At 47.6% G+C, this 12,737-nt stretch overlaps 1 protein-coding gene across 1 annotated transcript in view; it reads left to right on the plus strand.

The window, feature by feature from the left end:
* The first annotated feature begins 7,745 nt into the window (after nucleotides 1-7,745).
* Nucleotides 7,746-12,737, plus strand: part of LGR6 (leucine rich repeat containing G protein-coupled receptor 6) — a 48,808-nt gene continuing 43,816 nt past the window's right edge. Inside the window, exons 1-2 of the mRNA XM_056361841.1 lie at nucleotides 7,746-7,780; nucleotides 10,782-10,997. Of these exons, the coding sequence (XP_056217816.1) occupies nucleotides 7,746-7,780; nucleotides 10,782-10,997 (251 nt within the window). The remainder of the gene's footprint in view (nucleotides 7,781-10,781; nucleotides 10,998-12,737) is intronic.

Raw genomic sequence — 12,737 nt, forward strand, 5'->3', positions numbered from 1 at the left:
GGCATTACACAGAGCAGCCTGGGCCAGGTTTGTAGTTGGGAAGTCGAGAGGCTGGAACCAGGAGGCTGGTGTTTTCATGCCTCTGCTGTGACTGTAGTGCTAGATCCTTCCCTCGTGGTGGGAGAGCTTAAGATACCACCAGGCAGGAAATCAAATTCTGAGTCATCCTCCATGGCCTCGCTACACAATCTTCCTTCCCTTCAGGTAAGCTTCTCTTGTGCCCACATCTCCCTCAGGCCGGCCAGGTGGATTTTTCTCCTCTGACCATAGCTGTCTAGATATTACTCATCTCAGCTAGTCAGCAGTGGAAAATGATGAGCATCTCCAGAGGGTGAATCACCTCTGTTATCTCAGAGCCCTGTCTCAGAGGATGAATCACTCTCTGAAGGACTCTAGTTTTCTCTTCTGGCTATGGAAAGACCCTATAATTACTTTCAAGTTCTGTGTGAATAAGGCTGGGTAAGATGTGTTTTTCCTACCCCTGGAGAGCAAAAAAATACCCATCTGCCCACCCCCCACTTTTATCTGGCAAAACCAGCTCACCAAGCTAACACACATCATCAGAGCATGGGTACCAAAGCAGAGCTGAGCATCTCTCCTCCCCCATGACCCAGCACACACTTGTGTAGCCCTCAGAGAAACCTATCAGGTGAGATCGTCTTGCCCAAAAATAAAAGTGCAAGGAGTGTAGGCTCTTCAGCTGCCAGTGATCTTGACTTGGGCCTTAATGTTCATGACGATCCCCTGAGTCAACTCCTCTCTTCATACTTCACTTTCTAATTTTCACATTTATTGATCTTGTGGTTGGCCACACTTGGAAGGGGGTGATGATGAGGGATACCCTTGCCGTGCCCCAACACCTCCAGGATTCACCAGCTGTGCTCTCAAGTGAAGAGGTCACAGTACAGGTTGAGTGGCTTGAGCTGTATTTTTCTAGCAGTCTGGCAGAAGCTATACCTACATGGCTATGCCCATTACGTACTGTAGCCACCTCCAAACTTTCCTATATTGACTGCTAGAGATCCAGTGTGGCAACCAGGAGTCCCATTTGGCTCAACGTTCAAGAGATCATTCACACCAGGCTGAAACCGGTGGTCGCTTGTCTATCTGTATTGTTCCTACCCTCCTCTGCCCACAGTGCAATGGCTGCAACACCCAGCTTTCCATACGTAAATGTCCCTCAGAAGTGACTCTAACAAACACAGAAACTTAAACTCACCTTCACAGCCCTCTCATACGCACTGTCAGTTCCCACTTCAGGCTGTAATAGCTTTCAGGAAGAGGCACACACTGTCTTGACTGCCCTCCCAGTGCCTAGAACATTGTAGACACTAAAGAAATAATATAGTTCACATCCACAATCCACACACATACACGCTCTTGCATATGAGTCATATAGTAAGTTCCAACGTGTTTTCCATTGACCTTTATTATGGGGATTCATGAACCTTAACTCACTCACTTACACATGTAAGTATCCAGGGCATGCTGCATTTCCCCAGTGAAGGCTCAACGGAGAAGATGGGCAATGGGTCCCAGATGTTACCTACAGTAGATACAGCCACAGAGCTGGGAAGATGGGTCCCAGATGTTACATACAGTAGATGTGTCAGTGCAAAAGGAAGATGGGTCCCAGATGTTACATGCATTGAATGTGCAAGCAGTCCTGATGAACCACAGAGAAGCTTCAGGTAAACTGGACATAGGAAGGCAAACAAGAAATGAACAACATATTAAGATGGCACCCACCTATGCAACATTTAGTCCTCTATTCAAGACACATTTCTCTCATCTTTAACTCTCTGCCCCTTTCATAACCCTGTGGACTTCAAGAAGTTCCTCCCACAGCAAGGTAGATGGGAGCACAGTCAATCTAGTGAGACTCAGGGGTGAAAAGTACAGAACTGTCCCACCTTATTAGGTAAGGCATAGGAATACTAGCTGTGTTGGTAGGATAAACACCAAGTTAATTTTTAGCCAAGTGATATAAGGCACATATACAAAATTCTAGGAGCAGCAGAAGCCAGCCCTGTGCACGACAGGCTCCATTAGACACGGTATCTTTGGCAGTCAGAGCTCACTGTCATGATCTGGGAGGTCCCTGCTAGCCCAGGCTGCAGGTGGTCCAAGCGATCTGTCCCCTCACAGCCGCCTGCAGTGCTGACTGCTCTCGAAGGGACACAGCAACCTGCACAGCCCCTTGCAGTGCAGGGCAAAGCTACAGTTCCCTTCGTACAGAGCAAAGAGGAGGCGAAGAAAAGCCAAGCAGCTTGTCCAGGGTCACGCTGAGCCCGCGGCAGAGCAGGGGCACTGGACAGCTAGCTCCAAATCCCAGCCAAGCAGACTATGCCCTGTTCTCACGACTCAGTGTTCCACCTTGAAAGCAGCCTCAGCTGCCAGAAAGAGCAGCAGAGCGTTCCAGTGCCCTGCAGCTGTGGTGTGGCTCAAAAGCTGCTGTGTGTGGCCCATGGAGGATCCCCTCAGCCGGAGAGGGGCCAGGAGACAGTCCCCCAGACCCCTGCGCTGGCTCTGGAGGGCTCACGGCTGCCATGCTGTTTAAACCTGTGGAGGGGCCAAGACCAGAGGCCCTCAGTCCCTGGTGAGATAGAGAGCTGTTGTGCACTCCTCTCCAGGTCAACATCTGGCCAGCTGTGGGTCACATGTTCAGTGAGAAGTGGTGCGCCGCATGCATGACCATCAAAGTTCTCAGCAAAGGCCAGTGCTTCTCCCCAGTATAGTCTATGAGGTGTGAGGTGTCACTGTAAGGGTAAGGGTGATTTAATTTCTAAAACAAAGCCAGCTGCATTGGAAGGTCACAGGGGATCCTATGGATGCTCACCCAGCACAAGGAGGCACTCGAACATGCCAGGGTACAGTCCAGCACCCCAACAGGAGGAAGTCTCCACCCAGGTGTCCATCAAAACAAGATAACTGCCAGTCTCGCAATGATTGCCTGAGTCAAACACCACAGACTGGACATCTGGACCCCTATCTCAACACCGACTCGCAAGTGGAGAGCGGATGGAGCAGGTCAGGCATGGACCCCATTGTGACACCCTGCAGGTGCCCACTGCCAGGCAGGGTCCTTGTGATGCATCTGGTCCCTTGCGCATTCAAGGTGTGAGCTGGCTCTTACATCCCAGTACATGCTTGGCTCTGGAGAGCTCTCAGGGCACCATCACCTGTTCAGAGCCCCTCTCTGCAGAAATCAGTGTGTCCTGTTGCTTCGGTCCCAAAAGCTGCTCTCCCTTCTCTTTTCCAGCAAGCTTTGTGCTGGACGAACACCAGGTTTTCCAGCAAATATGCAGGACCCACAGTGCTTGGTGGACCTTTGAGCCACTCTGCTCAGCCTCTGGCTGCCTCCTGCACCTTCTCCATTTCCCTGTGCCTGGCACCATGGGCAAAGGGGCAATGCCAGGTGCCCAGGGAAAGGGCTGGTTGGGGAATTGGTGCACCGGTGGAGTGCAGCTGCCCAACCGTTGGCAGTTTCTATAGCTGCACAGAGGTTTTGGCAATCCTTCTTGCACGGCTCTGACCTGAGGGGTTTTGGAGGTGTCTGCAGCTGGGGATAACAAAGCCTTCTTGTCTGTACCAAAGGCACTTTGTGTGGAGTCTTGGTATTGCTCTGATTTCATTTCCTGAGCATCCCTTGTGGAGGGCTTCCCAGAGGTACATGTCCCATTAAGTCAGGAGTGAAGGAAGACTCACTGCAGTCCAAACAGAGCCCTGCAAACTTTTCCACCAGGTCCTGTTCCACACCCAACTGGGAACATTTGCATCTTGAACCTTCATTTGCTGCCTGAGATGATTTTCACAAGTGTTTTCAGCCTGGAAATGGAGCTAGTGAACACTTGCAAGTCTTGCTTGAGGGCTGTGAGCTCTTCTGTGACAGAGGCAGAGAGCCTACAAGGCAACAATTTACCTATTCAGTAATGTATCATTCATAGAGTCAGAATCATAGAACAGTTTGGGTTGGCAGGGACCTTTAAAGGTCATCTGGTCCAATCCCCCTACTGTGAGCAGGGACATCTATTAGATCAGGTTGCTCAGAGCCCTGTCCAGCCTGACCTTGAGTGTTTCCAGGGATGGGGCATCTACTGCCTCTATGGGCAACCGTGGCTGTGTTTTGCCACCTGCATCATAAAGTTTCTTCCTTATATGTAGTCTGAATCTATCCTCTTTTAGTTTAAAGCCATTATTCTCTGTGCTGTTCCTACAGGCCCTACTAAAAGACTGTCCCCATCTTTCTTATAAGCCCCTTTTAAGTATTGAAAGGCCACTATAAATGTCTCCCTAGAGCCTTCTCCAGGCTGAAGCAACCCCAGCTCCCTCAGCCTGTCCTCACAGGAGAGGTGTTCCAGCCCTCTGATCATTTTTGTGACCTCCTCTGGACCCGCTCCAATAGGTCCATTCTCCCAGTGTATCTGCAGTGCATTATGACCTCGAGGGCATGACAGAGCAGAAATTAAAACCAGATTCCAGCCTTCCAGGTTAGCACTGTAGTCCGTCCCTGGCTGCCTTTCTCCTATCCCGTTTGGTATCAGTTGATGGAAGGAGCCCTTGCTGCCCACCTGGGCAGTTTGGGCAGGCTCAGGGACCCAGAACCTCTGTGTATCTGGGCCCCATGGGGTGCTGTGCATCGCAGAAAGCGCAGCCCATACGGAGCTGGCTTGCAGGGGAGCCTGGCAGAGGGGGACAGAGTGCCTTCGAGCAGGGCGCTTTGCAGGGCTCTGGAGCCATCCTCCCTCGCTGTGCCCTCAGCTCCTCGCGGCACATTCCCCCAGGAGCTCACAAGCCAGGTACTGACTCAGTGTGTCTGGGAGTTTTGCCTGAGAAAGGAACTGAGGTGTTGGCCCCAGTCATTAGTAAGTTATCGGAGAATAGCTGCAGTGACATCATCTCCTTCTTATGTTACTACAAGGAACTTAGATCCTATTATGGGATAGGAGGTAACTCAATCAAGCCTTTCAAGATAAACTCAGACAGGAAGAGAGACATGATTGCCTGAAGGCACCAATTAGACATTTCTGGTGAGATCAGCTCTGTTCAGCCGACACACATGCACACTGGGGCCAAGGAAGACAGCGAGCACCTCACTCCCCGAGGAAGGGGTGGACTCAGGGAGGGGTGGGCAACCATCTCTGCCTCCCAGTGCTGCTGGGTCAGGCCTCAACACCTTCACGGGGTCACAGCTCTCTCCAGACCATCCTTTTTATGTCCTATATTCTGCTGTTGACAGAGAGTCGAGATGCAGTGGAGCTCCTCGGTTTGGAGAGAGAACAGCCCAGCCCAGTATACCCAACGCTGCGTATAGTCTTTGGTGGAAAGTTTTCTCCAACTTTATCAAGGGAAATAATAGCTCTATATATTGCAAAAAATACTGGGAGGATGGGCTGGAGTCTGAGGTCCCACTGTCCTGTTGTGACTGGGCTGCAGGCAGTGGAGGAACATCAGAGTTTATATTGCAGACCAGTTACTGCACATAGTTTGTCTAAGGCATACAGAGAGCCAGCTATTATTGTCTGTACTGTGTGCAAGGAAGGAAGCACAGCAGCAGAAGTCAGGATATTTCCTGACAGCATGGCACTTTCTGGTTTTATTGGTTTCTAGGCTGCAGCTCCCCCTGTAAATGCTCCACAGGCAGAAGGAACTGGAAAGATACGGGCAAAGTTGCTTCTGCCAGTCATAGCCTGAGATTTGCACCACATCTGTTAGGGAACAGAGGGGCTGTTTCTGGTTATCCACTGCTGCACACTTCTGCCAGTCATGTTACAGACAACAGGATGCATGTGCTTACAGATGTCTAGGAAATGCACTTGTACATCCTCTGAAATACTCTGGAAACAGTTCTTGGAACATGACAGTTCTTAAAAACTGCTGGGTCTGTGGTGCAGGAAACCAAAGATCTCAGATTGTAGCTTGACCTGTCAGAATTAATGCAAAACTTATGACATGCTCACTGCACTGGCAGCTGCACATAGCACCACCACCACCTGGACCTCCTGAATGGATGAACTGATTGCATTGGCTTATCTTCTGCACGCTGGGAAGGGGGAATCTCCCACTCCTGACCTTTTCTCATTAGAAAAGGACTTCCCTACATGCTTGGTCCCTTCTAGAAATATTTTTGGTCCTAGCATCAACTCTAGACTGTTCCTGGCAAGAAGGCAGGCAATTCCTCCTCAAACCTTTATCAAATACAGAAAATGCTCAAAGGAATGAAGTGGCTCTTCAGAGGCATGTTGGGCTCCTAACCCTGCACCCACATGAAGCCTACCTGACACTGCCCTGCCCAAGGAAAGACTTCCCTTTCCCACCCCGTGCGGGTTCCTTTGGCTCCCCAGAGCTGCTACTGGTGCAGCAGCAGCAAAGGCAGCAGCTGGTGGGGCTCAGACATACTTGCATTTGGTGCTGACCTGCTCCTCTCACCATGGCTCAGCACAGATGTGAACGAAGATGACACAGTCAATGGCTCAGACCAAAAGCCAAGGGACTTTTGACATGCTTCCCAGTCAGTTCCCTCTATCCCCATCCCTGTAGTCCATAAAACCAAAAACGGAGTAAAATCTGAGGTGATTCCAGGCACTTTTAGGACTTTTGACTAAGTGTCACGTTGAAGTCATATAAATGCCCCATAACTATCAGCAGTAGATGCAGGTCTACACCCAGAAGCTGAGACTTTCAAGGAGCTGGTGATTTTCATATGACGTGGTTCTTGAATGTCCCACTTAAAATCAGCTCCTTTTGCCTCCAATGGACAGGATGATGCTCTGAAGTGCCTTGCTTGAGCCTGTGAAGTCACTTGGAAATTTTGTCCATGCAGACATCTGGAGACCACTGTGTCATCCACTCTCCAGACCTAACAGCAGGTGTGAGATGAAGTCCCACTTCTAAGCCATTCAGCAGCTCCATGAAAGAGGCATCTTCCTCTGTAAACAACAAACGGGTTAATGCTTGCAAGGAAAACCAACTGAGTGATTTGGTGAAATAAAGATTAAAACATCTCCATGGAAGGTGAGGAGCCAGCCCCAGCCTGCACTGTCCAATTTACCCACTAATCAGCCCAATTATCTTAGGTATAAATCATAACAAAACACTTACAGAGCCAGAGTCACACACTGAAGAAAGGAGAGAACTGTTGGGTTGGTTTTTGTTTAGTATAATTGATATAATTACTAACAACTCTGTGCCAAGAACTTCAGCTTTTCTCCTTCCAGAAGAGAGTGGAGAGCTGTCTGAAAGCCATAGCAATTAGCAATACCCACATGCACAGCTTTTATTAGAAAGAATGCACCTCTATTCCAGAAACAGCCATCAGCTCCCCAAGGAGCAATTAAATAACCCAGAGAACTTTTGGTACCAGGAAGGCAGCCATCACTTAGTCCATGTTCCCTGTTCCCTTCTCAATGTTGCAAAGGCACATAAGGGATCCTGCCCCTCATTCTGTGTGTGAAATACCTTCACCTGGACACGTCCTTGTTCCTAATTTTAACTTCATTAGCTCCAGATAGCTGCTGTCTTGTGGTCCGAGCAGGCTGCTGTTTCTGAGGTTGCTCAGGTCCTTGTCCAGCTCATTGCAACCAGCAGAAAGTCTCCCTTTTTTCTTCACTGGGGAGTCTGGCTGGGGTCTGATTCTCACCCTCTGGACCAGGTTAAGGCAGCAGTTATGAGGCTGGAGCTCACCAGCACTCCCTGAGCGTGCTGCTCTCCACAGTGTCTCAGGGGCAGTGGCCATGCTCCCCACAATGCTCCACATTGCCGCCAGGCAGCCCATGTGGAGGTGAGGGGACAGAAGACTTGGGGTTCCTTTGGGTGTTGCAGAGGTGACCTCTCACTGATGGCAGGGCACAGAGACGTGGAGCAGAGCCTAGCTGGGAGCTGCAGCATGTCCAAAGCTAGTGGCCATCCAGAAGAGTTAACAAACTCGTTAGATGAACTTCAATTATCGTGCCTATACTAACCATAGGGATCCACAAAGGCAGGGAGGTGTCCAAGCACCTCACAAAAATCTGCCTAGGAGCCATGCTACCTCACTGGCACTTCTCTCGTACCTATGGCCATGGATTTTAAAAAGTGCCTGTCCTGAGCATATGCTAAACAGCCATGGAGCAGATACATCAGCATTAACGGTAAATTTCCCCAACACCTGGGGCACCATCACACTGAAGCTAGACTCCCTCGTGGCTCACGTCTGTGGCTTTGCCCAGCAGCTGGTGGCCAAAGTATGGACATAAAGCCAGACAGTCTCAGGGCCCACCCCGCTGCCTTGCCACAAACCATCCCTGCCTTGGACAGCTCAGCCTGGTGTACCAGCCCTTGCCTCTGTTTCAGCATCTCTGTTTCTGAAATTTTAATTTGGTTTTGAAAAATGATAACTATTCCCAGTGGATATTTTCATTGTCTGTTCTTTAATTAATTAAACTTAAAACAGAGCATTCACTTTAAAACAATTTTCAGTAAACATATAGGGATTTGGATGAAAGAATGTCTCTGAGAAAAGTAAGCAGTACTTTTTTTTTTTTAAAAAAAAAAACAGATTATGATGCCAAAAACTAACAGAATTCTTATGCTGAAGAAGGAATGGAAAAATTAAGCAAAGATTAACATTTCCCACACAAGTTTTAATTTTGGTTAAAAAGTTCTTGTTTGTCCCAAAACATTTTGATGAAATTTTTCAAATAGAGTCTTTAATCTTACCCTGGGCTGCTGTAGGGTTTGCTTTTCTGGTTTTTATTCTTTGGATTTGTCTTCTTGGGAAGATAAATGATACTGTGCTCCAAATTATTTGTAGTCTTGGTGACAGGAGGTAAATTGAGGTAGAACTTGCAATGTGCCCACCCTCTTCAAGAGGAAAATATACACCATTTTGTGTCAGTCTTCTGAGCAAAGATTCAAACCTGGTGGCAACTGAGCTGAGCTTTGGGTGCGATGTGCTTTTGTCATCCACAGAGGAATCAACAGAGCTGGCTAAAAAACTCTCAGCTGAACAGCATTACACCAGGAAATGCTGCTTTGCAGCAATGCAAGCGTATTGCAATTTGGAAAAATGTGGTGATGTGGCAAAATGGAAGTAACAAAATAGTTATTTAATCCACATTGGGGTATCATTTCATTTTGAGGTGATGTTGTATCAAGACTTGTACACTGCATTTAAAGGGCAGTTGTCCAAGGGTGATCTCAGGAAGGTCTGACTGCACTTCTTGACCACGTACAAATCTCCAGCTTTGTCCATCCAGCTCAGACCAGCCAGTGCAGGAAATGCTTCCCTCTGCGGCATAGGAAAAAGTTTGTTTTCCAGGATCATCTGAGAATTTCACCCAGGAAATACCACCCCTACCCCACAGAGACCACTGTTTGCACCTGGCCTCTTCCCTGCTCTGTGCACATGGTGGGGCATTTGGCCTCCTCCTGCAGACTAGAAGTTTATTGCAGGGTGCTGGGAAGTGGTTTGTGAATGTCTGTGCTCTTTGGAAAAGGGTCTGCTGCTGGGGGGGTGGGGGGAGGAAAACAGCGTCTGGGGGTCTGTTCCAGTGTCCAATTTTCATCAGAAGTATTCCTTTCTGTAGTCAAAAATACTGATTTCTATAGCACGTTCCTTTATGGAGGAGTGTTGATTCAAGGGCTGGGCCGTGACAGTTCTGTTAACTACCTTCTCCCATGCTTTGCTAAGACAAAGTGCTTTCTCTTTGCAATTTGAATTCAGAGATCTTTCCTTTAGATAGTTCAGAAAAATAAAATAAGCTCTGTTGGCCATGGATGGAAAACAGAATTTGCTTTCTCCTTGGTATAATTGGTTCCTGGTACTTCATCCAAATTTGAAGTGTTTTCCTCTTATATTTTGATTTTTAAATCTAAGATAACACATTGTATCCTGTGCACCATTGTTGAAATAAAAGATCTTTAAGAGAGATGATTTCCAAACCTAGTTTTTTAACTTTTTTTTTTCTTAATAAGCTTAATATTTTTTGGCTTCTCATTCTAATTTGGAACAAAAACAAGTCTTAAAAATTAAAGTTTCTCACCAAATTAAACCTCAGATTCAACTGCCTTAAGGTTTCCATGATTATAAAAAAAGAAAAAAGCTATTGGCAAATCCAGAAGAAAGAAAGGCCTGAACATGTGCGATACAGAGAGCACAGGCTTAATTCCTGCACCATGACATATGGTCTGACTCGTTTGCGGTGATTTTGCAGGTAGCTCTGGCAGTTCGGATCAAACACAGGACCCCAAGCAGGACTGCCACATATTTTGCATTTCCAGACAAAGCCTTTTCTCCTGCAATGGGGCCTTGGCCACACAGTTTGACTGTCCTGCACATCCCACAGCAGTGGGTCTAAGCAGGTTGTGGGGTGCCCCAAATAGGGCTGTGCCTCTGCAGATCGGCTCAGGCAGATCCCTGGCAAGCCCAGCCCCAGGGGATGCAGCTTTGATGCTCATTTTTAAGGGGGGTGCCTGCAAGCCACAGCTGGCCACTGTCCATCTGGTAGGTCCATGTGAAAGGACTTAGCTCAACCACTTTGTTTAAGAAGCTGCCATCAGCTGGCAGCTCTAAATGGCCATCGAGAAATGATCATCCTTGGCAGAGGTCAGACATCTCCAAGCACAGTTAGGAGCCTTGCACCGATACCTCCTTATGCTAATCACTATTTACAGCCTAATCCAATCTCCTTGGCCATCAATCCATCCCCCTCAGCATCAAAACTCCCTTTGCATAACACTGCGGGCACACAGCAATGCTAGATCCGTCTCTCACTTACCCCCACCCTTTCTTTTCCACTCAGACGCCTGGATGCAAACCTTATCTCTGTGGTGCCCGAGAAGAGCTTTGAGGGGCTGCTCTCCTTGCGTCACCTGTGGCTGGACGATAATGCCCTGACGGAGATCCCTGTCCAAGCTCTGAACCACCTGCCAGCGCTGCAAGCCATGACCCTGGCTCTCAACCAAATCTGGCACATCCCTGATTACGCCTTCCAGAACCTCAGCAGCCTCGTGGTGCTGTAAGCCTTCTCTGCTTGTTCCTCCCTCGCAGCCACAGCATCCTCCGGCTGGGACAAGGTGCTGACTGTGCCTGGCAAACAGGGTCCTCCTCCCCCGTGGGAAGAAGACCTGGTGGTCACTCCCCAGGAGCAGCTTTGTGCTGCAGGGGCAGCAGGCAGGGATTTTGTTCACTGAGAGTCAAGGAATCCTTGCCATTTGATACGAAATGCTAAATCTGCCTCTTTTGATTTTTTTCACGTTTTCCCCACTTTTCACTGAAGAGCCAAAAAGCTCCCTTGATAGTAAAAAAATGTTTTGCATTTAAAAAAATAAATAAATCAGTACATAGAAACAGCAGATATCCCCCCCCCCCCCCCCGAAGATTCAAGCAATAAAAAACTTATAATTTCTCTTTTCCCTCCAATCCTTGTGTTAAAGCTACAGGAATTTATATCAACATGAAAAAAAAAAAATAAAACTGCAACAACTTGCAGTCAGGTCAAAGAACAACTTTGTTTTTTTCTTGGAAAACATGCCAAGAAAATTTTTTGGCCAAATATGATTTTGAACAAAAGGTCTAACCTCAACACCTTGTCCAAGCCTGCACGTGCCTATTTGCATAACTGTGTTATATATGCAGATGACCTATTCTTTGCAGTGATCACAACCCCATGGTGCATGTTGTTGTCATCCAGTTTGCATTATAAACATTTTACTGACAGTGTTCAGAGCGATGTAGAGAACAGTGCTGCTCTGAGAAGATAGATACCTGGCCCAGGAGGGAAACATTTACTCCATAGGCAGCCAGACACACCACAGCCTGTAATCAAAAGGCAAACCGATGTCTTTGGCAGTTATGTCAGGAGGTGCATCCTTTCTATCAACAGAGGCTTGCATATTATTTAGCTTTTAAAAGGAAGTTTACATGTGCAAATTAGCTAGTCATTACCTTTTTGGTGTTGATTAGCAAATTCAGGTGTGATTGCCAACTAGTTTAGAGCTCCTGTATTGACATGAAATGCTACCTTTTCATTTGCTAATATGTTCATATCAGGGTATTAAGTAACCTCAGCATGTGGTGCCTTAGTGAAAGTTTAGCAATTATTTCGCTTTCAAAATTTAAAGTGTTTACTGAAGCCATCTAGCATAGAAAGCGCTTGGACAGAGCACAGTCCAGAGTTTTATCAAGCATCAACTTCAGCTGTTTAGACAAAGCATAGAGGCTTATTTAGGAGAAATGCTAAAAGCAACTTGAGAAATGTCAAATAAGTAGTTTTCACCCACAATAGTGCTCATTCTACAAGGCATCCCATGACCATCATAATGCAACCACTTCATTCAGCTTTAATAGCTAGCACAGCGGGTGAGCTGACATTTGGGGTTTTATTTCAGTCTCAAAAGCATGCTGCTTTCATTCTGGCTTATCCCATACTTTGGGTGAAAAGCAACTCCTTAATTAAACAGGCAAGCTCAAGAAATAAAAGTCATTGACCATTAGGTCACAAGGGAGAGAATAATGTCCCACCACAGACAATTGGAATAGAACACGTGTGATCCTGCCAGGCACTGTGGGACACAATGATAAATTTTTGTGGCATCACAAGTGTTTGGCAGAACTGGCCCCATAAATCTCCCCTGCTTCCATGCATAGCCCTGTCATCACGCAGCCAGTGGAAAGTCACCCAGTGTTCTTCCTGCACCCCTGCAGGGATGTTTCCCTGCCTCAGACTCACCCACCAAGGTGAGAAGCAACCCCTGCC

The sequence above is a fragment of the Falco biarmicus genome, chromosome 16 (assembly GCF_023638135.1).
Source record: "Falco biarmicus isolate bFalBia1 chromosome 16, bFalBia1.pri, whole genome shotgun sequence".
Lineage (NCBI taxonomy): Eukaryota > Metazoa > Chordata > Aves > Falconiformes > Falconidae > Falco > Falco biarmicus.